At 42.3% G+C, this 27,464-nt stretch overlaps 1 protein-coding gene across 3 annotated transcripts in view; it reads right to left on the minus strand.

Moving 5' to 3' along the window:
• The window catches only part of tcaim (T cell activation inhibitor, mitochondrial), a 138,669-nt gene that overhangs the window by 66,912 nt on the left and 44,293 nt on the right, over positions 1–27,464 (minus strand). For all 3 annotated transcript variants that reach the window (XM_034173750.1, XM_034173751.1, XM_034173749.1), the window contains 2 exons: positions 7,526–7,676; positions 5,189–5,435 (listed from right to left, as the gene is read on the minus strand). In XM_034173750.1, coding sequence (XP_034029641.1) covers positions 5,189–5,435; positions 7,526–7,676 — 398 coding nt within the window. The remainder of the gene's footprint in view (positions 1–5,188; positions 5,436–7,525; positions 7,677–27,464) is intronic.

Genomic DNA, 27,464 nt, shown 5'->3' on the forward strand with positions numbered 1-27,464 from the left:
GATTGCAGCAACATAAACCCTAGCGACAGAAAGTCCTTTCTCCAGCAGTTCTTGTAAATATTTGAATAGAATAGGCACAGGGCAACGCCCTAGGTCTAACTTTTGGTTCTCACACCACCGGACAAACAGCTTTCATCTGTTACCATACAAAGCCCTGGTAGAAGCAGCACGTGAGTTAAGGATAGTCTGAACAACAGGCTGGTCACAAAAACCTAACAAGGAGTCCGGCCCTTCAACGGCCACACATGCAATTGAGGGCATTCTGGGTGAAGGTGCCAAATCCTCCTCTGTAGCCGTGACAACAAGCCTAGGTTGTTGATCCAAATCTGTAGGGGACGCAAGAACAGAAGTCCCAAAGGTACCACTAGCGACACTGCAGTCAGTCTGCCCATCAACTGGAGCAGCAAACCAAAAGAGAGTGTCACAGTCCGTTGAACGTGTGAGACGAGATGAATTACATCGCCCACTCTCTGCAGGGATGGAGATGCAGTCATAGTTAGGGAGCTGATGGCAATGCCGATGAAGGTTGTTTGTTGACTGGGAACAAGAGAACTCTTCGCAAAATTCATTGTGAGTCCTAACTGAGAGACGTGGTTCAGTAGAAGAGCTGTATCGTTGTGCGTCTGCTCCTGAGTCGGCGCACAGACAAGCCAATTGTCTAAGAAGGGTAGGATTCTTAATCCGAGAGCTTGCAGTGGGACTAGTGCAGCCATACATCTGGTAAATGTACGAGGGATGAGAGAGGCTGAAAGGAAGCACCCTGAATTGGTATGCCTGTCCTTCAAAAGCAAAGCACCCTGACCTGGTATGCCTGTCCTTTAAAAGCAAAGCGGAGAAACTGCCTGTGACGAGGCGCCACTGGCACATGGAAATAGGCATCCTTTAAGTCGACGCTTGTGAAGCAGTCTCCCGGTGAAAAGTTGTAGCAAATCTGACAGGCTGAGGCCTGGAAGTCCGGTGTAGGTCAACAAACTGTTGCCGAGATTTACTAGCCTCAACAGTACGCTCCAAAATTTGTTGGGCCGCAGGTCCAAATACTTGGCCTGGAAGAACCGGCAGTGAACGGAGTGTACCTCTGCAGGATTCGGACAGAGGGGACTGCGCAAGCCACACCTGACGTCTAGTGATGGTAAGGGTTGACATCAGTCTGCCAAGCTCTCTGGACATATAAGCAAAAGTTTGGAGTGAGGCATCTGTAAAACTTTGAGTAGCATCATCAATCTCTGCCTCCCTCAAAGACTTTGAGAGGGCAAGGGCTAAATGGGACAGTGAGTTGCCTAGGCAACCAATGTGAGCAGCTACGTCATAGCTTTTGGTGAGGAGGTCATCAGTGACTCTACACTGACGTCGTGGGCAGTGGGCATCCGGCTGAGCAACATCATACAGCACCAGTGATGCTGGTAACGCGTTACTTGCCCGATTACTTTTTATTGACTTCAGCTCCGCCTTTAATACGCTTCAGCCATACTTACTAATTCAGAAACTTAAAGCATTGGATGTCAACCCGTCACTTATACGGTGGTTTCACTCTTTTTTGACAAACAGAACACAGTAGGTTAAGGTAAATTCTAGCCTGTCCCAAATCAAAGACATCAGTACTGGAGCACCACAGGGATGTGTGAGCTCACCTGTCCTTTTTACTTTATATACTAATGAGTGTTCAGCCAAGCACCCTGGGAACTATATTTTTAAATATTCAGATGACTCAGCACTTCTGTGCTTACTTCAACAGAATGATGATTTGAATATCTATCATTCAGAGGTGAGGCAGTTTGTTGAGTGGTGTGATTCCAGTTACCTTACTTTAAATGTTAAAAAGACAGAGGAAGTCATTTTTGACCCAAAGTTAGTTGGCAATCACAACCCTGTAATTATACACCAGCAACCAATCACACAAGTGCAATCATACAAATATCTTGGTGTCTGTATAGACAGTTCCCTTACATGGAACACTCATGTTGACTGGTTATGTTCCCGCTTGAATCAACAACTCTATTTTCTATGGCGTTTGCGTTTTCATGGAGTCGACCAAAAAATGATGTTACTGTTTTATCAGGCAGTTCTTGAAAGCATTCTAAGATATGGCATAACCACTTGGTTTGGGAACCTTCCTGTGTCCCTAAGATCAAAATTAAACTACCTTGTTCTCACAGCAATGAAAATCATTGGTTTGAAACAGTATAACAATCCTCAGTCAATTTTTGATCAGAGCGTGATGAAGCAAGCGGACAGAATTCTTTCTGACTCCTCCCATGTTCTGCACACGCAATACGAGTTGCTACCATCGGGCCGGTGTTTCAGAGTCCCCCATTGCAGACTGAATAGATATAGGAACTCTTTTGTTCCTATATCAATCATAGCCCTTAACATATATCATAATAAACACCGCTAACAATCAGGCACATTAGGAGGTTTTAGTACTTGTATGTTTTTTTTATTTATTTTTATTCTTTATTTATGTATTTATTTATTTATTGTTATGAACTGTTTATGTCTTGTTCTGTATCTTTGTATGGGTCATGATTTTTGAGAAGTCCAAGACAAATTTCCCCATGGGGACATTAAAAGTATATATCTATCTATCTATTTATCTACTTAGTAACGCGTTACTCTAATCTGACCACTTCTTTTAGTAACGAGTAATCTAACGCGTTAATCTTTCCAAGTCAGTAATCAGATTAAAGTTACTTCTCCATGTCACTCTGCGTTACTATTATTTTTCATTGTGGGTCGATAGCAGCATTAAACTTGGTCCGTGGGCAGGGGGTCGGGGTTCGACTGAACGTCCCACTTTAAGCGAGCTGTGAGCTTTTCATCCACGGTTTTTTGCAGCTGCTCGACTCGTCCTCACCTCTTAAAGGGCGGTGATCAGCACACCTGCACTGAGCTTTACGAAGACATTTTTATACTTTTTTCCCTCCTTTATTTAGAATTCTGAGCTGAGCTGCTCCGTATCGTCTCGTTAAAAACAGCTGATCCTCCGCGACGCGTCAACAACTAACACTATTTTCCACTCAAATGCACCTAAACTCTCTTTCTGAGGACCACATGATGTGAAAACGCAATAAAACTTTCTTACCTGTAAATCTGGTCCTGTTTTCTGCATAAATAAATGTTATCCATTCTTTGTGCTCAAACGCCAAAGCAGGGGCGAATCCAGATGGGATGGGGGCGTGGGGCAGGGATGTGCCCCCCCCCACAACAGCCCTAGATTAAAGGTCCAGTTTTGAAGCCGTTTTTTACTACAACTACTAATATTGCTTAAAATAATAATAATTTCGACAAGTAAAATGTTTAGAGAGAATTTAAATGTTAGAAAAATGTTAGAATTTAATAGTTACATTTATAAACAATGTAGGTTTGAAATTGCAAGTTTTACTGTTACAGTGCTGTCAACAGTTAAATATGAGGTCAAGAAAGAGGTCTTTATTTTACTTTTTATAAAACAAGTATTTATTTTCATTGAAGTCCAGAAAGGGTGACTATAAAGTGAGTTTTGGCAAAACAGGTATCATTGTCATGTTGACGTGGGTTGTTGTCGGCAGCTGGGGAAAGTAACTAAAAAAGTAACTAGTAATTTAACTTAGTTACTTTTACAATTGAGTAATCAGTAAAGTACTCGTAACTAAGTTACTTTTTCAAGGAGTAATCAGTAATCAGTAATTGGATTACTTTTTCAAAGTAACTGTGGCAACACTGTACAGCACACACCACAACCAGGTTCGCAATAATGCTGTAGACGGCGAGCATACGGTTCAGACCATACTGAGCTGAATGACACATAGCGCTAAGGGCTCTGCAGTCCCACGATAGATGGGTCAATGATTTGGGGTCTGCTTAACATCGGTGGAGCGTGAATCGCTCACAGTCACAGCCATAACACGAGGCACGGAGCGTGAATCGCTCACAGTCACAGCTGTAACATGAGGCACGGAGCGTGAAACACTCACAGCCACAGACTTAACACAGGCACAGAGCGTGAAGCACTCACAGCCACAGACTCAACTCAAGGCATGGAGCGTGAAACACTCACAGCGTACAAGCTAATACTAGGTACGGACCGTGAAGCACTCACAGCCGCAGTCTTAACACGAGGCACGGAGCTTGAAGCACTCACAGCGTAAAGCTAATACAAGGCCCAGAGCGTGAATCACTCACAGCCCAATAAGTGCTAAGTCACTTACAGCAACGACAACAGTAGCTGCCAGCAGAGCTGTTGAACTTAGTAAAATGCCGGCAGCGCAGACAAAGCACTTCAAGGAGTGGAAAACACTCATGGCAAGCCCAACACAGTACACTACCACATAGTTAACGGGGTTAGTGACACAACTAAACAAGTAGCCAGCTTTCATCGAAACAGCACAGCTAAAGAGTTAGCAGCTAGCAGCTAATGACTTCAACTGTGCACAGAGTGCACACTCAAAATACCCAGCAGGGCAGCGGTGAAGGCGCACACCCAGCAAGGACAAAACGGTGAAGCTGTGTCTCACAGCCTCTGGAAGACGTGTGCAGTGCACGTAGCTCCAACCGAAAGTGGGTTGCGAGGCAACAAGCGAGAGCGGCAATCGCAGCTAAATGCATTCTCAACCTCTTCAGAATGTGAGAATGTAGAAAAGAAACGATCGCTGGGTTCGTCTGGTATATAAAGACAACCAGTGACGTCACCCAGGTCACATCCAATGGCGCGACTTTGTTGGTATATATTCTCGACCTCTCTGTGCTGCGCACATGTACTTGTAGTTATCCAGGTGCTAAAGCACCGCCCTCTGGTGGTCAGGAGGAATGAAATAGAACTGAACTTATGCTGAGCACAGACAGATGGACAGACGGCCGGCCAGCCGGATGCAGCCTTTGCAATACCCATGGTGATATTTGATGGCCTCGGGTAAAAATGGTGCACAAAAATATATGCCAGAGGTCATAAAAGACCCCACTCAGCCTCTTGAGGATTAAACACAGGCAGCTGGAGCTGGGAATAGTCCAACATAAACAAGACTGGGAACTGACTGGAAAACAGGGACATCTGGTCAGCATGCCTTTATCTAAGCAGGAACACCTCATGCATTGGCCATGTCACCAAACACATAAATTAACCTGAGAAGTTTATTACATTCAAAACTGAGCTGATTGTGTAAACATTTGTGGAAGAAAATAAAGACTTAAAAGCTTCCTGAGTGTGAGGACTAACCTCAGCGTGGGCTCGACTGTCTTTATCTGCTGAAGCTCATCCTCCGGGTCTCTGAGGCCAGTGAAGGCGTAGTAGCTCTTATGCCATCTGATGGGCCGGAAGAATGGCACCCCACCCCGCGGCCCAGTTTTCCACGTTTCTTCACTTGCTTGGACGTGTTCCACAGGAAGGCTGCAGGACTTCAGGATGTTTGTTATGGTGCTCAGAACATCATTTGTCTGCAGTGTGAAAGTCACTGGGCGGAACCCTGAGAACCAAAAAAGATTTCAATAACCATCTTCCCAAAGGAGACAAAAACACTCAAAGTCAGTGGTTCCCAAAGTGTGGGCCTTGTCCCCTCAAACTACTGACCAACTGATAACACTGCACACCACAGACTAATACAAATACCACGCACACAAGAGAATAATAATAATGCTGCACAACTCTCAAAGTAATACTCATACTTGCACACACCACATGTTGATAGTCATACTGCACACACCACAAACTAATACTCATACAGCACACACCACAAGTTAATACTCATACTTGCACACACCACAAGTTAATACTCATACTGCACACATCACAAACTAATACTCATACAGCACACACCACAAACTAATACTCACACAGCACACACACCACAAACTAATACTCATACTGTACACACCACAAACTAATACTCATACAGCACACACACCACAAACTAATACTCACACAGCACACACACCACAAACTAATACTCATACAACACACACACCACAAACTAATACTCACACAGCACACACACCACAAACTAATACTCACACAGCACACACACCACAAACTAATACTCACACAGCACACACACCACAAACTAATACTCATACTGTACACACCACAAACTAATACTCATACAGCACACACCACAAACTAATACTCATACAGCACACACACCACAAACTAATACTCACACAGCACACACACCACAAACTAATACTCATACTGTACACACCACAAACTAATACTCATACAGCACACACCACAAACTAATACTCACACAGCACACACACCACAAACTAATACTCATACTGTACACACCACAAACTAATACTCATACTGTACACACCACAAACTAATACTCATACTGCACACATCACAAACTAATACTCATACAGCACACACCACAAACTAATACTCATACAGCACACACAAACTAAAGCCCAGGTTACACATAAGACGGTTTTGTCAGCGGGTAGTGCGTAGACAGACGTTTGCGGTAGTTCCGGCTGTTTTCGCGGTGGAAAGGGGCGGAGCATTTCGCCGGCTTTTTGAGCACCGTACTAACCGCAAATACGCGGATAAAACGCCGTTAAATCCGCCGAATAAAGCGGCGTTTTGACGCCGTAGCATCCGGCACACGTCAGGCAATGGGGGTTAATACCCAGTTCTATCCTTTACAATCGCAGGTTAAGACGCGCGTGAGAACGGCGGTGTTCTGCTGCCGCCGATAATGCCCTGTGTACCGCTGGATTTATCCAGGCAAATCCTGCGTTACTCCAGGAACTTTTGCATATAGGCACCGCCCCCAGAGTATAATAAGCTGAAGCAGCTGTCACTGCAGGGGGAGGGAGCTCATCCTCGGCCTTTTCTTCTCCTTTCCTTTTCCCCTCCTCAACGTGTTGCTCATATCCACCACCTCTGATTCTGAACCAGACCTCTTGGTAAGTCCTTGCCGCTGCCAATTTTCTTTTAGGAGGCATACTGGAGCTTCTCTGCAAAAATATCTGGAGCTGGCCCCTGCATGCAGCACACTAGCGACCCCCGCCTATCGGCCGTTTGGAACGCCGTTAACCGGGAGGTGGCGTTTAGAACAGCGTAGTGTCCGCTAGCGCCGCCGTTTTGTCTGCCTCTGTCGCCGGTTAAAACGCCTTTGAGGACGCCGATGTGGGCTCTATCGCCGTTTTACACGCCGTTGGTTAGGGATACAACGCTGGCCGCCAATTACAGCGGTGTAAACTGCGGCACTACAGGAAGGGGCAGGATGAAACGGCGATTAAAAAGTATCAAACGCCGTTGTTCGCGTTGTCTCCGTCACGCGAATTCTCCGGGAGCGCTCCCGGAATTATTCGACATGTTGAATAATTTTTTCGACGATTCCCGGTAAAGCCAGCATTAACAACGGCATTTGATCCTTAAAATGGCCAAAAACTCTTCATCACAAAGTAATACTCATACAGCACACATCACAAAGTAATACTACTACACACACTACAAACTAATACTTATACTACACACATCACAAAATAACCACACCCCCCTCCCCAGCTTACACTGGAAACCACTGTAACAGGAAAGTTAAACTGAAGGTACCAGAGTAAAGGACATCTGGGTGCACAGCACTGCTGCCCTTTGTGTCTCTGACATAGAAGGTGAGCTTCACTGGCTGAACAGACACTGATCCAGGTTTCTGCAAGTTCTCCAAGTAGCCATTCAACCTCTTCAATGAATTTTCATTCACTTCCTGCCAAACAAATGAAGAAAACATTGATACACTTTTTGGTAAAGCTGATGTCTCCTTCTATGGTTTTGACACAGCTTTTGACACAGTGGACCACGCGATTCTGCTGCATTGTCTCGAGCAGTGTGTGGGCATTACAGGCTCTGCTCTCACCTGGTTCAGTTCTTACCTCACAGAACGGAGCTTTTCCTGTGCAGTTGGGCCACTTTTTTTCAGATGTGGTCCCACTGACCTGTGGAGTTCCTCAAGGCTCCATTCTAGGTTAGAGGAAATGGAGCCTTGAGGGACGAGCCTTTGCCTTTTGTACATGTTACCTCTCTGTGGTAGCTTTCAAAAATACCAAATATCTTTCCATTGCTTTGCCGATGATGTCCAAATTTACCTGCCACTAAGGTCGTTAGACAATGACCCAATGCAGCCATTATTGGATTGTTTGAGTGAGGTCAAATCTTAGATGAGTGCTAACCTATTAAATCTTAATGAATCCGGGGACTTCTGGGATGGCGAGGAAGTGAGCAGAAGCCTGATCACTTAGCTCTCTGACGGTCAGGAGCTTCTGACCTTAAAACCTTCAAAATATTGTTTGTTGTAGTATGTCAGGGAGTAAATCGAAGAGAACAAGGGCTACCCAGCACGAAACCACAAAGAATAACGGTCCTATACCGTCAGAAGCTACAAGCTTCACGATGGTATAGGATTGACGACGCTGCTTTTTGCTAACAAGCTAGCAAAAAGCAATGTGGACAGGGAAGACCTCCAAGCTAACATAATCACGTAGCTGAGAAAAGTTCAACACAAGCCTAAAAAAACTAATCGATAAGATTGACGTTTTAAACACCGAAGTAAGTGGCTTCAGGAGAGAAATGGGAAAGCGTATGGACAGCATCGCTGAAGAGCTAAAAGCAGTGACTCAACAAGTGGAGGAGACGGAGCAGAGAGTGGCCGACATAGAAGAGCTGACTGCTGACACCATCGACGCCTTGGACCACACTCTGCACCTACAAACAGAGCTCCTGGCACGAGTTACAGAACTGGAAGCTCGCTCATGGAAAAACAATATCCATGTTCACGGAATAACTGAAGAAGCTGAAGGAACCAACATTCAATTGTTTATGGAAAACTTCCTAAAGGGTGAGGTTCCTGTCGCTAACACGTCACTGAACATACAACGTTGCCACCATTCGCTGGGCCCCAGACCACCCCCGAGTGCAAACCCCAGATCGATCGTCATGTGTTTTTTGGAGTGCACAACGAAGGAGAAGGTGCTACACACGGCATGGGAGAAAAAGGTTGTGCAGTTCAACAGGAGACGTTTGCATTTTGATCATGATTATCCCACCGACACCAAAAACGGCTGAAAGAAAAGGGATATTGCTTCCAAACTCTGTACCTGGCCAGACTTTGTGTGTTTTATGATGATCTGGTCATTTACAAAGACTTTGACAAGGCTACAGACGACCTGAAGAAAAGAGGACTGCTTCAAGTTGATACGGGAGACAGTGCAATCGCCGTGCCCACCCATACGCTGAGGAGAGCCGCATGGGGAATAGCTCAGGTGGAACCGAGAGCAGCATACGAAAAACATCAAAGAATGGCTGAAAGGATTCAGGCGCTACGGAGAGAGTACTACCCCCCAGTTGAGCAGTTCCATGAGAATAGAGTATAATGACACTGTCCTTAATAAGAACAAGACATTGTTAATGACCGTCATTTGTCCCACTTCCTCTTCATGCTGCCACGATGAACAGGAGGAGCACAGTGACAGCACAGAGGGGCTCTATGGTGTTCCAGGGACTCCAGGTAATTCAAGAGGAGATGCCATTCTCTTTCCAAACAGAATAAATTTCAAATTCGTATCCCAAGTTAGTGACAAAGAGGGGTGTTACATATTGGTTAAAGGACACATAGATCACAAAGAAGTGACACTCTTACATGTATACAGACCACCTGGCAAAGACGGTGGTTTCATTAAGAAGGTATTTGATATTATTGCAACTGAAACATCTGGTGTGTTGATATGTGGAGGTGACTGGAATATCTGTCTGAATACCTCCATTGATACTACTAGCAAAATAAAAAAAAAAAACCAAAAAGAAACAACACTTGTTAAAAAAATGCTTAAAGAACTTATGGATGATAGATGTTTGGAGAAATCTGTAAACATTGGACATAAGTTATACCTTTTTCTCTCATTCCCATCAGGTGCATTCAAGACTGGATTATTTTTTATGTTAAAGACTGACAGACATAGAATCATAGATTGTGAAATAGGAGCAAAAGACATATCTGATCATGCAACTGTGTGCTTAACTCTACAACTGGACCACGACCGTAAAGAAACACTATGGAGACTAAACACCCGCCTTTTAAAAGATAATGAATTCCATGACTTTGTAGAAAAAGAAATTAGAGACTATACAGACTATAATGACAATTTCTGAATTTCAATTTCAATTTATTTTCATTTGTATAGCGCCAAATCACAGCAGAGCTGTCTCAAGTTGCCTCACACAAGTAATGTCTAACCTTACTAACCCCCAGAGCAGCAGTGGGAAAGAAATACTCCCTCTGAGGAAGAAACCTCAAGCAGACCAGACTCAAAGCGGTGACCCTCTGCTTGGGCCATGCTACAAACATAAATTACAGAAACAATTCACAAAACTAATATACAGGAAATGCTATCTGTGCACAGGACAGGAGGATCTCCAATACAACTACCACACCCATCTCTGGATGGAGCTGCACCTTAAACAGAGAGAAAAAACACAATCAGGCATCAGAAAGACAAGAAATACAGTATAATTTGTCAGCATTAAACAACAAGAAAAACAGGAAATACTAAGGTGATCGCTGGCCACTATCCCTAAGCTTCACTAAAAGACCCAGAATTTAGGTAAAGTTGAGGCCACGGCACGCTCCGTTTCCTAATAAAATGAATTAAAAGAGTAAAAGCGTAGAACTATACTATGCCAGTATGCTAGCCATATGAAAGGGAAAATAAGTGCGTCTTAAGTCTGGACTTGAAAGTCTCCACAGAATCTGACTGTTTTATTGATGCAGAGAGATCATTCCACAAAACAGGGGCATGATAAGAGAAAGCTCTGTGACCCGCAGACTTCTTATTCACCTTAGGGACACAAAGCAGTCCTGCACCCTGAGAACGCAAAGCCAGTATGTAAGGTTTAATTAGGTCAGCTAGGTAGGGAGGTGACAGTCTGTGAACAATTTTATAGACTAGTAGCAGAACCTTAAAATCTGATCTTACTGGGACAGGAAGCCAGTGAAGGGATGCCAAAATGGGTGTAATGTGGTCAAACTTTCTGCTTCGTGTCAAAAGTCTGGCTACAGCATTTTGAATCAATTGGAGAGTCCTAATGCTGGACTACGGTAACCCAGAAAATAGAACATTGCAGTAGTCCAATCAAGAAGAGATAAACGCATGGATCAGGGTCTCAGTATCAGCCATAGACAGGATGGGACGAATCTTTGCTATATTTTGCAGGTGGAAGAACGCAGTCCTCGTAATATTTCTAATGTGGAGGTCAAAAGACAATGTAGGATCAAAAACCACAAGATTCCTCACTTTGTCAGTGTGATGTATGACACACGAGCCTAGGCTAAGCGTAAACTGGTCAAATTGATGCCGCTGTCTCATGGACCAAGAACCATCATTTCAGTCTTATCAGAGTTTAAAAGTATGAAGTTTCTAGACATCCAACTTCTCACTGATGCAAGGCAATCTTCTATGGTTTTTACGTGAATGAGATTACCAGCAATTATCGGCATGTATAACTGAGTATCATCAGCATAGCAGTGAAAGGTAACCCCAAAACACCGCAATATGTGCCCAAGGGGTGCTATATAAAGGGAGAAAAGCAGGGGGCCTAAGACAGACACTTGTGGAACCCCAAATTTCATGTCACTAAGGTTAGAGGCAGTGTTACTGTACAAAACACAGTGAGAACAATTGGTCAAGTATGATGTCAACCATGCAAGGGCACTCCCAGTAATCCCAAAATCATTTTCCAGCCTATCAAGTAGAATATGATGATCCACTGTATCAAATGCAGCACTGAGATCTAAGAGCACCAGAACCGTAGTGGTGTCTGAATCCATTGCAAGCAAACGATCATTCACCACTTTTAGTGAGAGCCGTCTCTGTGGAATGATATTTCCTAAAAACAGACTGAAGTGGCTCGAAGAGATTATTCGCAGTAAGATAGTCCACGAGCTGACAGTGAAATTTCTCTGTGTATATTATGGGATGTCTTTAAAAGCTGTCCTCAGAGGTAAACTGATCATGTCGTCTTCTTTAAAGAAAAAAGAAAGGCACATCAATAATTTGACTGTAGAACTAAAGTCATATTACAACACATGCAAAGCAACAATAACGACATAATAAAAAGTATAGCAGAAGTAAAGCAAATGGTGGAAATAGAAAAGAAGACTAAGTTCATAAAGCAAAATTATTATGAAAATGGATCAAAAGCTAAGAAACTTCTGACTTGGAAGGTAAGTGTACAGCAGGCTGAGAGATTCATACATGAGGTAAAAGGACCTCTTGACAATAAATTATACAGTAGTGTTCAGAATAATAGTAGTACTATGTGACTAAAAAGATTAATCCAGGTTTTGAGTATATTTCTTATTGTTACATGGGAAACAAGGTACCAGTAGATTCAGTAGATTCTCACAAATCCAACAAGACCAAGCATTCATGATATGCACACTCTTAAGGCTATGAAATTGGGTATTAGTAAAAAAAAAAAAAAGTAGAAAACGAGGTGTTCACAATAATAGCAGTGTGGCATTCAGTCAGTGAGTTCGTCAATTTTGTGGAACAAACAGGTGTGAATCAGGTGTCCCCTATTTAAGGATGAAGCCAGCACCTGTTGAACATGCTTTTCTCTTTGAAAGCCTGAGGAAAATGGGACGTTCAAGACATTGTTCAGAAGAACAGTGTAGTTTGATTACAAAGTTGATTGGAGAGGGGAAAACTTACACGCAGGTGCAAAACATTATAGGCTGTTCATCTACAATGATCTCCAATGCTTTAAAATGGACAAAAAAAAAAAAACAGAGACGTGTGGAAGAAAACGGAAAACAACCATCAAAATGGATAGAGGTATAACCAGAATGGCAAAAGCTCACACATCAGCTCCAGGATGATCAAAGACAGTCTGGAGTTACTTGTTAAGTGCTGTGACAGTTAGAAGACACCTGTGTGAAGCTAATTTATTTGCAAGGATCCCCTGCAAAGTCCCTCTGTTAAATAAAAGATGTGCAGAAGAGGTTACAATTTGCCAAAGAACACATCAACTGGCCTAAAGAGAAATGGAGGAATATTTTGTGGATTGATGAGAGTAAAATTGTTCTTTTGGGTCCAAGGGCCGCAGACAGTTTGTGAGACGACCCCAAACTCTGAATTCAAGCCACAGTTCACAGTGAAGACAGTGAAGCATGGTGGTGTAAGCATCATGATATGGGCATGTTTCTCCTACTATGGTGTTGAGCCTATATATTGCATACCAGGTATCATGGATCAGTTTGGATATGTCAAAATACTTGAAGAGGTCATGTTGCCTTATGCTGAAGAGGACATGTCCTTGAAATGGGTGTTTCAACAAGACAATGACCCCAAGCACACTAGTAAACGAGCAAAATAATGGTTCCAAACCAACAAAATTAATGCCTCGCAGATGTGAAGAAATCATGAAAAACTGTGGTTATACAACTAAATACTAGTTTAGTGATTCACAGGATTGCTAAAAAAGCAGTTTGAACATAATAGTTTTGAGTTTGTAGCGTCAACAGCAGATGCTACTATTATTGTGAACACCCCCTTTTTTTACTTTTTTTTTTTACTAATAGCCCAATTTCATAGCCTTAAGAGTGTGCATATCATGAATGCTTGGTCTTGTTGGATTTGTGAGAATCTACTGAATCTACTGGTACCATGTTCCCCATGTAACAATAAGAAATATACTCAAAACCTGGATTAATCTTTTTAGTCACATAGCACTACTATTATTCTGAACACTACTGTATAAAGCTGCCATGACTACCTCTTCTTCTGGGATATGGAGAGAATTTACTTGGAAAAACGTTCATTTTTTATAACCCCATACATTAAAAGCAAACACTGTAAAGACCCAAATAAAGTTCAGTGTTGGAGAAAGTGTGGAAACAAGGCAAGACATTACCATGTATTTTGGGGTTGCACTAAGATTTCACCCTACTGGACAACAGTGGTAAAAGAAATAAAAACCGTATTAGGAATGGAAACCGTATTTGCCATGTGAGTTCACAAAGATTTATTTGTGTAACATACCACAAGATTTAAGAAAAGCCGACAAGTAGCTTTTGTTAATCCTTTTGGCAGGGACAAAAAAAGCCATCACACATAAATGGTTAAGTGAAAATGCTCCCACCATAACAAACTGGATACAGATCATCACAGAAATTTACCAAATGGAAAGACTCACATTTTCAATAATGTTGGCTTTGGAGAAAAGTAAAAAGTACTGGAGAAAACGGGACAACTACTTAAAGCAAATAATTTACATTTAAGAAAATGTCACACACTCATCATCAACCACTTAGTCCAATCAAGGGTTGCGGGGGGGGCTGGAGCCTATCCCAGCAGTCATAGAGCAAGAGGCGGGGTACACCCAGGACAGGACGCCAGTCTGTCACAGGGCCACAAACAAACACATTCACACTCACTCGCACACCTATGGACAATTTAAAGATTCCAATCCACTTAACCTGCATGTCTTTGGATGTGGGAGGAACCACAGCACCCGGAGGAAACCCATGCAAACACGGGGAGAACACGTAAACTCCACACAGAAAGGCCACAGGTGGGAATTGAACCCATGACCTTCTCGCTGTGAGGCAACAGTGCTAACCACTAAGCCACCGTGCTGCCCTAAGAAAATGTCTATTTTTTTATATTGTCAATACCTATATTATATATATAAAATGGATATCATGTATATTTATATGTAACTATATGATTATACCCCTGTAACTATTAATGTTCAAGCCATTCATATGATGTATGTGTGATATCTGTGCTCTGTGTATTGTTCCTTTTGTGGTCTGCTGTTCTGTTCTTCATGTAAAAATCTATTACCAATGAAAAATAAAGTAAAAAAAAAAATCTTAATGAATCCAAAATGGAGGTTATCCTGTTTTGGGGGGCGCACTTCCACAGCTTGCTCTGCTGATGTCCTGGGTCCCCTGGGGTCCAACATTCACTCCTGTGTGAAGAACCTTGAGGTGATTTTTGACAGACATTTTAAATTTGATAAGCAGATAAGTTTCTTCCAACTCTGTCTCCAAACCAAGTCCAAGCCATATTTCTCTAGGATTGACCATGAGAAGGTTATCCACACCTTTGTCACAAGTAGACTAGATTATTCTAACTCTCTGTACGTTGGCTTGGATCAGACCTCTCTAAACTGCCTCCAGCTTACTCAGAAAGCTGCTGCGCATCTTCTTTTGGGAAAGAAAAAGTCCAACCACATCACGCCGGTCTTGGCTACCCTTCACTGGCTTCCGGTCTGTTACTGAGTTGATTTTAAACTTCTTTAAATTGTTTTTAAAGCCCTTCCGTTTGTGCATCCCAGTCATTGTGGAATTGAGCACACATGCACATGCACCAAGCTCTTCCCTTTCCACGCCCATATTTAAATAGGTAAATTCATGTAAACAGGCCCTGGAAGCTGGGAATCCCCACTCTGTGAGATTAGTCAACATGAACACAGAAAAGGATTTATATGGAGTATGAGCTACAGATGAATGGACATGAGCTGGAGACATGCAGGGACAGTTTATGTGGTACCCTTGTATACAGAATAAACATGAAATGGGAAAACTGTTAGTAGGAGCATGCTCTAAACATGGAGATGTTAACATGTTAATTTCTTTTAACAGAAGTTAAAAGTAATTAGGTGCGCCGGCTGACAGTGTGCGACATTCACAACTTTACACATGCGTTTATTGACAAATAATGAACATAGGGAGACAATCAGGGGCCTGTTAAGAAGCTCTGCAGCTCTGGTTTCACCATCAAGAAAAAGAAAACACGTTACAATAACAAAAACATATTTGCGTACACGCCCAAATTTGCCTGCACTGGTTTTCATTCAGAACAATTACATGAATAAACTATTTACCCATGCGTCCATCCATTGTGCACCGTGCCAGTCTGCCTGTTCTCAACCCAACCAAATACATCTGCGCATCACATCTGACCACTGATGGAATGAAATTGTTTCCTATTAAGATAAACAAATTTATCATGTGAGACACCTTTATAGCAATATGTGTGCAGTCTAGGGCTGACATGATTAGTCAATTATTAGGCCAGTGTGTGGTGCTGTAACTTCCCCAGAAAAAAGAGAAGGAGTCTAGAGCATGCGCATAAGCTGTGTAAGAGCTAATCAATGTAGCACAAGAAGCTACAGCTGTAGAAACCTGCCTACGCCAGCCACAGTTTCTACGTGATGCACCACACATTTCTCTGGTCATTTCACTTTTGATACATCTGAACGTTAGCATGGAGAGGGACATATGTAACATTTTTGTGCCTATACACACTTTGTGCTCCAGACCTTTTTGCTGTGAAGCAAGAGAGCTGCCACAGAACCAATTACATGTGGTTTTAACAATTAATTACTATGAACATAACCTCAACCAAAACCATTTATAATGCAAAGGAAGTGAGCTCTTGGTTCTTACATGTAGAATAAAGCCCCTTTCACATTGGTGTATTCATAGAGCTGCTCATTGCGGCGTTGTGTTTCATTTAAATACGCCCAAAATACACGTGTACTCAGCCTTTTTTCAGTGTTCGTTCATACTTGCAGCTGCGTGTGTTCATGTTTTAATGTGTGCACACAGTCGTGTGTACCATGCCGCTATTAAACCAGTTCAGTGCTATTTTCTGCCTCTGTGGAAGTGCGCTCTGTTCTCTACTGCAGGTGTGGTGCGGCTCAAAAACAGAGTCATTTAACTTATTATTTTTTATTTATTTTTTGTCTTGGATGATCACTTTCTTTGTGTCCAGATGCTGCTGAGTCTGGCTGTGGTAAAGGCTGCCCTGAACGAAACGCTGTGACTCGTTAAACTATTAAACCTTTGGTTGCTCCGATCAGGTCTGCTGATGTGAGCAGACTTGATTGATCAGGTTATCTGATGATCGTATCGACATGCAGCGAGTGCGCTTTTATTTTAAAGGATCACAGGCAGTGGTGGGCACAGATAACCAAAAAATTAACTTCGATAACAGATGAAAAGATAACTGAAAAGTTATCTTTGATAAAGATAAACCGATAAACCACACAAAAATGTATCGGAAGTTACAGATAATCGATAACTGATAAATTCCGGTGTTGTCTCTGGTACATTTGCAATTACTAAGAAGCTGAAATTAATTTATAACACGATCGCTTTTGAAAGCATCAAAAGCGACAAAAGACCCAAAGAATGAGCCAGAATGTTTGACTATGGTGCCCCCTGTAGAACACAGCACAGACGAATCCTGAGAGCACCCACAAAATCAGCTCTACTAATCATAATCATCATTTTTCTTTCAACATTCTGCCCCTGCTGCTGGAAGTGCTTGTTTATTACAGCGCTTCCAGCACAGAGACACCCAGAGAGCAGCCATAAGGCCAGCTCTCTATCAATTACAACGCTCCGGTCAGGCGGAGGTCTTGAAAAATAAAGTCATACTAAATTATGGTTTTGTGAAAATACTGATAGAATAACTCCATTAATGTCAATTCTGTCATTTGCACAAAGTTAAAATATAACATATATCTTTTAATGTTGAATAAGGCACTAATTCTGAGGTTTTGTAACAAACACAGACCGCAAAGCATTCCGGGTAAAAGTGCCTCTGCTAAACACTGATCGGTTCAGTCATTCATTATACAAACCAACACAATGTGACGTGTCATGTGTTGGTTTAAAAATAAATGTGCTTTTGTAAAATATTGTAAAAATATTCCATTTTTAAGAGAGAAGTGATGGACCAGGATTAAGTGCCAATGCAGAGATGTGCTTCTAACTTCTAACATCTAGAGGTCTAACTGCTTTCAATTAAGACCTGGAAGCATCTGCTCATCACTGCCACATCCACCACCTCACACCTGACTGGTGACTACCCAGAAAGATTTAAAGTCACTTTGTCTCCAGACAGTAACCACTTCGAGTAGCTCGGTGTTACGTGGACATCACTTTTCCGAGGTCCTCAGCAGTACAATACCTATGTACTGGAAAATGCTTAAGGAAACAAGCCACATGGTCAAAGTGTCAAAGAGGACAATCTGCCACACAATGCATGTAAATAACCTCTCACTTCTGCAGGGATGAGAATGTGCAAAGAAAAAAAAAAAACCTCTGAAAATGGGCTCTATTGTGATACAAATCAGTGTGTTTTATCCCACCTGTGTTCATTATACACTGATCCAAATCACAGACACATGCCTATGAGACTAATAAATGACACAGAACATGCAGGGAAATGGATCAAGCAGTTACTTCATGATTATAGAAACACCATTCAGCTGCCATTCACCAACCACATCCATGATTAATTTTATTTTATTCTTTACGAATAATCAATTTCACACTCTCAGAAATAAGAATGTAGTGCAAAAGATTTATAGAGGCACATGAATTTTCAGTTCATGTGCAACATAAGCTTCAGCTGTTCTTTCTTGGACACCAATACATGTATGTTTTTGCAAAAAACTCTTTCAAGGAATCAACGTTCCAGTGGGAAAAATAAGCAAGTTCTCTGTCATTCTCGCTGCCCACACAGTTAGTAATGACGCTTCGAGACTGGAGTTTACACCTCTTGCTCTTTTGACCTCGCACTTGAGACCCAGAAGAACGCAAAAGTGTAAAAAGGCTTATTTTGGCCATGTTAAAGACTTAGCTCAACAGCCCAAACTTGCAGAAAATCAAAATGTCCACATACAGTGATTTTCTATATTACAGAGATTCTGAATGACTGAAAGTTCGCTGTTGTAGAAAAAGTAACCAATGACCAATGATAGCTTGCAGTTTCAGCAATGCGGTTCCCGTGCATATGAGGAAAGGTTAAATGGACTGCATTTATATAGCACATTTCCATCTACATTAGATGCTCAAAGTGCTTTACAACGATGCCTTGCATTCACCCATTCACACAGACACACTCACACACCGATGTCAGGGTGCTGCCATGCAAGGTGCTCACTACACATTGGGAACAACTAGGGGTTTAACAACCTTGCCTCTGGTTAGGCTGGGATTTGAACTGAGGATCCTCTGGTCTCAAGCCGCTTAACCACTAGATCATCACATCCCCCACAAGGTTTCACAAGCAATGCTGACCATGCTGCACCCCCCCACCCTCCACCCCAATTTTTGTCAACGGATTCACGCCAATCTCAGAAATGGCACCAAAAATCGAGAAAAAGTCAGAAATCCGCAGACTGGTGGAGAATTTTCATCCCTGCTTGTGAAGACAGACTGCTCTGCTCCCTGAGCAGCTGGCAATGGACTCTTCAGAGAATGACTCTGGCAACTACTTTTCCATTGTAATCATCCATTGGTTTCCAGCTGGAGGATCAGCCACCAGGATCTCAGCACCACAGACACGCAAAATCTGTGACAACAATCAGACTCATCTTGCTACTCAGAGTAACAAAACTCGTAGATCGGGACTCCTACTACCTGTGAGGACTGTGGTGTTACTCACCCTGACTGCAGTGATATCAAGTGAAAGTTTGGATGAATGTTTATATTCATGCAAGAAGGATGGTGGTTCCTGTTTGCATCCTCTCAGATCCATTGATCCAATGGTCCCTTCTGTGTCTTAGGTCCCTGTACACCACTGAGTTAAAATCCAGCTCAACACTGCAACACCTTTCAGTTACATACAGGCCTTATATGTGTAAAAAGACAAGTGTGTGTGTGTGTGTTTTGATCAGTTTTGACGGACAACAAATTTGGTGGTTAATTAACAGGAAACCATCTAGTGGCATTGCTTACTCCACTCATGTCACAGCCAACCCGAATTACCAAACAACCAAAGCTAACAGGCTAGCCTTTGTTTGGGTGTTTAAAGTATATTCTTGTGTACTTGGTGGCGGTTTAAGTGGGATGTGGGTATTACAATTTATTGCCTCAGTAACAATGGACCATAAGGGTTAGCTAATGTCAGCTAAGCTACAATACCTGCTTGCATGGTAACATCGTGAACATGAAAATTTCACTTGATGGAAATACTGCAGCACACACTTTTTTTTTCCCAAAGGTCTTTTTATTGATGAAAAGTAACACAAATTGGTACATTATACAATCGTACATATTTTCAAAATATACATTTTTTTTTAACCCCAAGAACAAATCCCCAGACAGCAAAGACCATTAAACATATACAACTATCAATACAACAACACCAAACACACACAAACAAACAATAATCACATAATATAAACAATGTTAATGCAGTGCAGTTAAAGAGAGGGAAGCAGGGGGAAGGAGAGAAGGGGGAGGAAAAAAGGGGGGGGGGCTACTCGGAGACAATAGTAGTGGATTTATTAAAAAATGTCATGAAAGGTTGCCATACTTTACAAAATTTGTTTTCTGAACCACGGACAGTATATCTAATTTTTTCCAAATCCATACAGGACATAATATCCCTTATCCAGAGTATGAGAGGGAGGAATAGGGTCTTTCCACCTCAGCAAAACAGCTCTTCTAGCGAGTAACGTTGAGAAAGACAGCATTCTAAGCCTGAAGCCTGAAGCCTGAAAGGGGAAGAGGTGCACCCAAGAAAGCAGACAAAGAGGCTCCTGTACCAACAGCACGGGCCTCCATAGTGACCCAGACCGGAGACAGAGGTTCCAGATGAAAGTGCCTCGAAAACAACATAAATCTAATGTTCGCGGCCCAATAGTAGTGCTGAAAGTTAGGCAAGGCCATCCTCCCACCTGCTTAGGCCGTTGAAGGAAAGCCTTTCTCAGTCTTGGATGCCTGCCATTCCAGATAAAAGAGAGGATTAAGGAGTCCAAAGATTTAAAGAACGATTTTGGAATCAAAATAGGAAGACACTGAAAAAAATAAAGAAATTTAGGAAGCAGCATCATTTTCACCAAATTTATTCTGCCCAAAAGAGACAGTAACAGTGGGGACCATTTAGAAAGAAGCTGTTTTGATTGATCAAATAATGGAAGAAAATTATTCTTGAACAGATTACAAAAACGTCTAGTAACACACACCCCCAGGTATTTGAATTGTTCAGTACTAACTTTTAAAGGAAAAACTTCTGTAATTGAGACATATAGCCTAATTAATCAAAAATAACTCACTCTTATTTAAACTGAGTTTGTATCCAGAGAATCTACTAAATTTATCCAACATGTTAAGTACCACTGGCAAAGAACTGAGTGGGTCAGAGATATACAAAACCAGGTCGTCTGCATATAGTGAAACTTTATGCTCAAGCACGCCTCTGAAGATGCCCTGTACCTCCCTACTACTACGAATTGCAATAGCAAGTGGCTCGATAGCTAGGGTAAAGAGGAGAGCGCTCAAAGGACAACCCTGCCTCACTCCACGATACAGTCTGAAATATTCTGAGCACTGACCATTAGTAAGTACTGAGGCTGCAGGGCTCACATACAACAGTTTAACCCAAGACTGAAATAAAGGACCAAAGCCAAATTTCTTTAAAGTAAAAAACAAATACTCCCACTCAACTCTATCGAATGCCTTTTCTCCATCCATAGACACCAGACATTCAGCTACACAGTGACCAGGTGTATAAATAATGTTGAACAAACGCCAAATATTATAAAACAAATGACGATTTTTGACAAATCCGGTTTGGTCAGGTGAAATCACTGCTGGTAGGGCACCCTCTAGTCTACGAGCCAGCAACTTAGCCAGAATCTTGACATCAGTATTTAATAAAGATACAGGCCTGTAGGAGGCACAATCCAATGGGTCCTTATCCTTCTTTAGCAACAAAGAAATACAAGCCTGATAGCAAGAGGGGGGAAGTTCCCCAGACTCATGCGAGTCAACAAAGACTAAACATAAAAAGGGGGAAAGTTAGTCTGAGAAACTTTTAAAAAATTCAGATGGAAACCCATCAGGCCCAGGTGATTTCCCTGACTGCATCGATGATATGGCTGCTTTGATTTCTTCTTTGGTAATGGGCGCCTCAAGATTAAGCCTAGTGTCTGATGGAAGAGAAGGCATATTCAAGGATTTAAAGAACGCCTCCATATCATTCAGGCTGGCAGTAGAGTCGGATGTGTACAGGTTCGAATAGAACAGTTTAAAATTATCATTAATTACCTTCTGATCTGATGTAGTGTCCCCACTGTCTGTCCTGACACCCGCTATAAGTTGCTTGTCCCTTATACCGTGAAGCTGGTTGGCCAGAATTTTACCAGTTTTTTCACCATGCTCATAGAAGTCACTTTTACTCCTAATCAAACAGCCTTCAACCTGGCGAGACGAGAGGATGTTAAATTCTGTCTGAAGCCTTAGTCGTTCTTTATATAATGCAGGGGATGGTGAGTGTGCATACTGCCTATCTAAATTTAGAATCTGATCTGAAACATCCTTCTGTTTCTGATTCGCAGTTTTCCTTTTAAATGCAGCAAATGAGATAATTTGACCCCTGAGAAAAGCTTTCATTGCCTCCCAAACTGTTTTACAGGGCATGCCCGGTGTCCTATTTTCACTCAAAAATGTTCTAATTTTAGAAGAAATGTCAGAGACAAATGTCTCATCTGCCAGTAATAATGGGTCTAGCCTCCAATGCTTTTTCACGATATCCCCATCCAAGAGAGCCATTTCAAAAATAAGGGGGGCATGATCAGAAACTGTAATACTTTCATAACTACAAGATCTAAGGTTCGGGAGTAACAGATTATCAATAAAAAAATAATCAATGCGTGAGTAAGTATGGTGCGCATTAGAAAAAAAGGAATAGTCCCTACCTGTTGGATATAGAAAATGCCAGGGATCCGTAAGGCTAAAATCTCCAAGAAAGGATTTAATGTATTTGGCAGATTTGTTTAGACTGGCAGGTTTAGAGGAGGAACGATCTAACTGTGCATCCAAAAAGCAGTTAAAATCCCTGCCTAAAATCAGAGAGTGAGAGTTTAAATCCAGAAGCTGAGAGAAAAAACTGCGAAAGAATTGTACATCATCAAAATTGGGCGCGTAGACATTAGTCAAAATTACAAGCTTGTTGCAGAGTTTGACAGACACAATAATACAACGTCCATTTTTATCTGATATAATATTTGATGCAATAAAGGGAATATTTTGACCAATGAGGATAGCCGTGACCCTGGCCTTTGCTGAAAAATTGGAGTGAAAACACTGCCCTGACCAACATTTCCCTATACGCCAGTGTTCCCGGTCTGACAGGTGTGTTTCTTGTAAAAACCCTATCCCAGTCCTGAGCTGCCTAAGGCGTGAAAAGACCCTCTTCCGTTTCACCGGGTGGTTCAGTCCTTTTACATTCCAACTAACAAAAGTAAGGCTGCTGTTCATCTACTGTTATCAGTTAAAGATATAAATGTGAGTAGTCCCAGGGGAAAGAGGGGAGGGAAAAGAGGGAAGGGAAGGGAAACACAAGATACAAAAGACATAAAAAATGAACAAAATTAGCTGTCCCAACCCGCCCCAAAAAGAACCCCAACAACACAGGTTGCAGTGAACGGCAACCACGACAGCTCCTCTGCACTTAGCTGACATCCCAAAAAAAATACTCCCCAGCTAAACTAGCCTTCCCCGCATATGAAACAGTAAATCTTCACCCAACAGAAGACAACAGGGCTAAATAATATAACCAAAATACAACAAAAAGTTTTACCTTGTATCCGACTGTAGAAAAGGAGAGAGAAAGAAAAAAGTGCACTAGTCCTTTGATAACATGTAAACACGACCGAGTAAGCGTCCAATAAATCCAATCCGTGGCACTCCTTTGAAAATCCAGGCGTATCATAGGAGTTTCAGGAAATATAAGTCAAATCCCGGTGATACGCATTATTTGTCCTCCAAAGATTGAAGAACGTTAGTGGCTGCAGAAACAGACAGCAACCACCGCTTCTCCCCATCCGGAAGGGTGACGCGCAGCTTCGCAGGGAAAAAAAGAGACGGTCGCAGCCCTTTAGAATAAAGATCAGCCATAACTTTCTTGTACTCAGCCCGCTTCTTCAGGACGTCCGCGCTGTAATCCTCGTCGAAACGAAGCTTGTGACCCCGATAATCCACCGTTCCAAGTTTCCACGGTTCTCTCAACACCACGTCTTTAATTTGGAAGCGGTGAAAGCGGATGATAACTGGGCGCGGGGGCTCGTCACACCCCGGCTTTGGTGCGAGGCTACGGTGGGTTCTATCCAGCTCAGGTGGAGATGACAAGATCTGTTCACCAAATACCTCCACAAGAAGCTGGGAAAAAAATGCCGTTGGTCGCGGACCTTCAAGTGACTCAGGGAGGCCCACAATACGCAAATTTTGTCTCCTACTTCTCCCTTCAAGATCCGAAATTTTAGACTTCAGCAACACGTAATGTTGCACAAGCAGCTTCAAGTCACTCTAAGCGCTGGCTGACATCTTCGGCATTTAACTCAAGGTCACTATTGCGCTGTCCGTGCCCCGAGACATCTGCTTGAATTTTGTCCAGTTTAGAGTCCAGGGTGTCAAAGGAAGACTTAAAATCAGCAGAAATTTTCATTCCGAGCTTATCAAGCATCTCCGAGACTTGTGCTGCGGTCAGCTGCGCACTAGCCCCATTAGCCATATTAGCTGCTGCAGAAACGCTCTCCGCCGACGAGTCTTTTTTGTTGCTTTTGGTTGATTTAGACATGGTTCCCAAACTCGTAATGCTGCAACTTCTAACGCCCAAATTCGAGCAGGTTTACAAAGTAGAGAAGGGTGAAGATATCAGCAAAAAATAAAAGTTATTGCGGGAGCCAGTGAACTGCATACCTACTCCATGACTCAGCAAACCAGAAGTCAGCAGCACACACTTTTTAAAGGATCCATGAGGACAATGCAGAAATGCAGCAGGATGGTCAATTTCATACAACTGCTCAAAGTAGCTGGTCCAATATGACCATACAGCAGTGGGACCTGTCAGGACTGAACCATCCTTTGCCACAACTGCAGTGGAAAAAGGTGTGTGTCCTCTATAAGTAGATTGAGGGTCACCACAGATGGTTTGTCACCTGATCACAGATTTCTCTAACAAATGCTTCTTTGTCCATTCTCAGGGCCATCACAGCCTGCTCTCTCAGCTCCTTATACATCCTAAGATTTCCATCAAGTTGTGCATTATGACTCCTGCGGATGATGTTTAGAGTGCCCTCAGAAATGAAACACCTACTCTTATCATCACCAGTAGCTCCAATACAATCCTCAGCAACTTTCAGGGTCTGTCTGATTGAAGAAATTCTACAACCAACCACTAACCATTTATGATGTTGTTGTTGTTGTTGGTTTTGTACATTTCTCCTTAGTTTTTTTCTTATTAGGTCAGCCTTCTGTGCTGATCTCTGAAATATCCTGTCCAACTCATTCACAGCCAGTTCATACCCGTTGTGTTGTGACTGAACTTAGTTCCAACCAATTCAGGTGAGTTTAGTACCTGGTGTAAATTTTTTTCCAAAACTATTTGGAGTCCATCTGTAGGACACATTAAGTTTGTACTACTTGCTGGGCTCCACATCAGTTTTCAGAAACACATTAACTTGACTGTGCTCACTCAGTGAATGCATGGGGGGGGGGGGGGGGGGGGGGGGAGTCCATGTCAGTTTTTGCATAATCAACTACACTGCTTCCAAGAGATGAACACCATGTGACCCTCTCTAAAGAGTTCGCGCTAATCCTGCCTTTAAGTGTGTACAGACTTGAGGCTCGACAGAGGTGCGTGAAGTCTTCACAACTTTTGTTTACAGCACAGTACAAACTGTTTCTCTGAGTGAGCTTTGGTGTGATATAGAACCTGATTCCTCCAAACACATGGCTGTTGCCTTGAGGGTGAGTATGGTCAGACTCACACCTTGTTTTTGCATTAAAATCTCCACACAGTAGCACATTTCCCTGAGCTTGGAAATGACTTGTTTCTGTTTGTATTGTGTGGATGAGCTCCTCCATCCAAATAAGGGGAATCTGCTGGAGGGACATACACTACACAGAGACAGATGATTTGTTTTGATATACCAATATTATTTTCAATTTTAAACCAGCAATGGGATTTTCCTGTTGTGATAACAGAGATGTGTTTGACACCAAAAGATCTCCTGAGGCTCAACCACGTCTGACTGTTTTTGCTGTGTGAGATGGTATCCCTAAACCCCGAGGAACAACTTGTTGGTGTCTCTCTGACACACAATGTTTCAGTCAGGATCAGAATATCCACACTGACCACAGACTTTAAGAATTCAGGGCCTTCACTTTGCAGAGCCAAAGGTTGAGGAGTAAAGGCCCTGAATGTTACAGCAACTAATAACGAACATATTTAGCATCATTTCATTGGACCATTACAAAACAAAAATATTCATAACCTGCGTAGAATTTACTTATGCGTGTGAACATTCTCCACTGAGGTACTTCTGACTTGCAGTCTCTTTTTTTAATTAATTGCCAACTCTGGTTATGACTACTGTGTACAAGCCAGCAGGTTGCTGCTGACCGTGTGCAACTTCTTTCAGTTCACTCTTTTCTGTCTCCATGTTGCAGAAATTAATTTTCTTACGTGTAGTAAAGCTAGCAGGTAATGATGCAATAACAGCACCTATTGATGTTTAAGTATTTATGATTTATTAAAAAAGATGAAAGCCATCAGAGGTCTAATGTCCATACATTTTACACACCACAATATAAATGTAAAAGTCAATATACAATTGTCTGTAAGCCATTTATACCAATCAATCACAATTATTTTCCTGATCAATATATAAAACCATCCATCTAGGCTGGTTTCTAAGATATAGAAAAAAATGACAATGATTTCCTTGACCTTAGAACAAACCACTCCAAACACGAAATACATGCTGTACATTATCCACCTAGGGCAGCTTTTCTCAAACAGTGGTCCACGGACCACCAGTGGTCTGTGAGTGAACACTAGTCTGTGAGTATATTGAGCTGTGATCTGTGTGGACCGCCCCCACAGCTCAGCCTGCATTGAACAGTGGATTAATTGCAAAGGTTACATAAGTGTGATTTTGTGTCATGGTGACTTGTTTCTAAAGTGATAACTCTGTTCATTTTGATGCAGTCACAGTAAAATCACACCTAACTGAATGGGCTGTAAATGGTAAATGGACTGCATTTATATAGCGCTTTTCCATCTGCATCAGACGCTCAAAGCGCTTTACAATTATGCCTCACATTCACCCCGATGTCAGGGTGCTGCCATACAAGGCGCTCACTACACACCGGGAGCAATAGGAGATTAAAGGCCTTGCCCAAGGGCCCTTAGTGATTTTCCAGTCAGGCGGGGATTTGAACTCATGATCTTCTGGACTCAAACCCAACACCTTAACCACTAGACCATCACCTCCCCTGAGCATGCACTTCCTTCAGTTGTGAATGCAGCCTGTTAAGAACGGGCTAAGACAGCCTCAGACAAACAACAAGCTTAGTACACATCTGGTTCCAAAAACCCACAGAATCTCTTTCTCACAAAAAAAAAAAAAAAAAATCAGTGAAGGAAGTCGAGGATGATGTGTCCATCTTTCCTTCCCTGTATGG

Source organism: Thalassophryne amazonica, chromosome 7 (genome assembly GCF_902500255.1).
Source record: "Thalassophryne amazonica chromosome 7, fThaAma1.1, whole genome shotgun sequence".
NCBI classification, from domain to species: Eukaryota; Metazoa; Chordata; class Actinopteri; order Batrachoidiformes; family Batrachoididae; genus Thalassophryne; species Thalassophryne amazonica.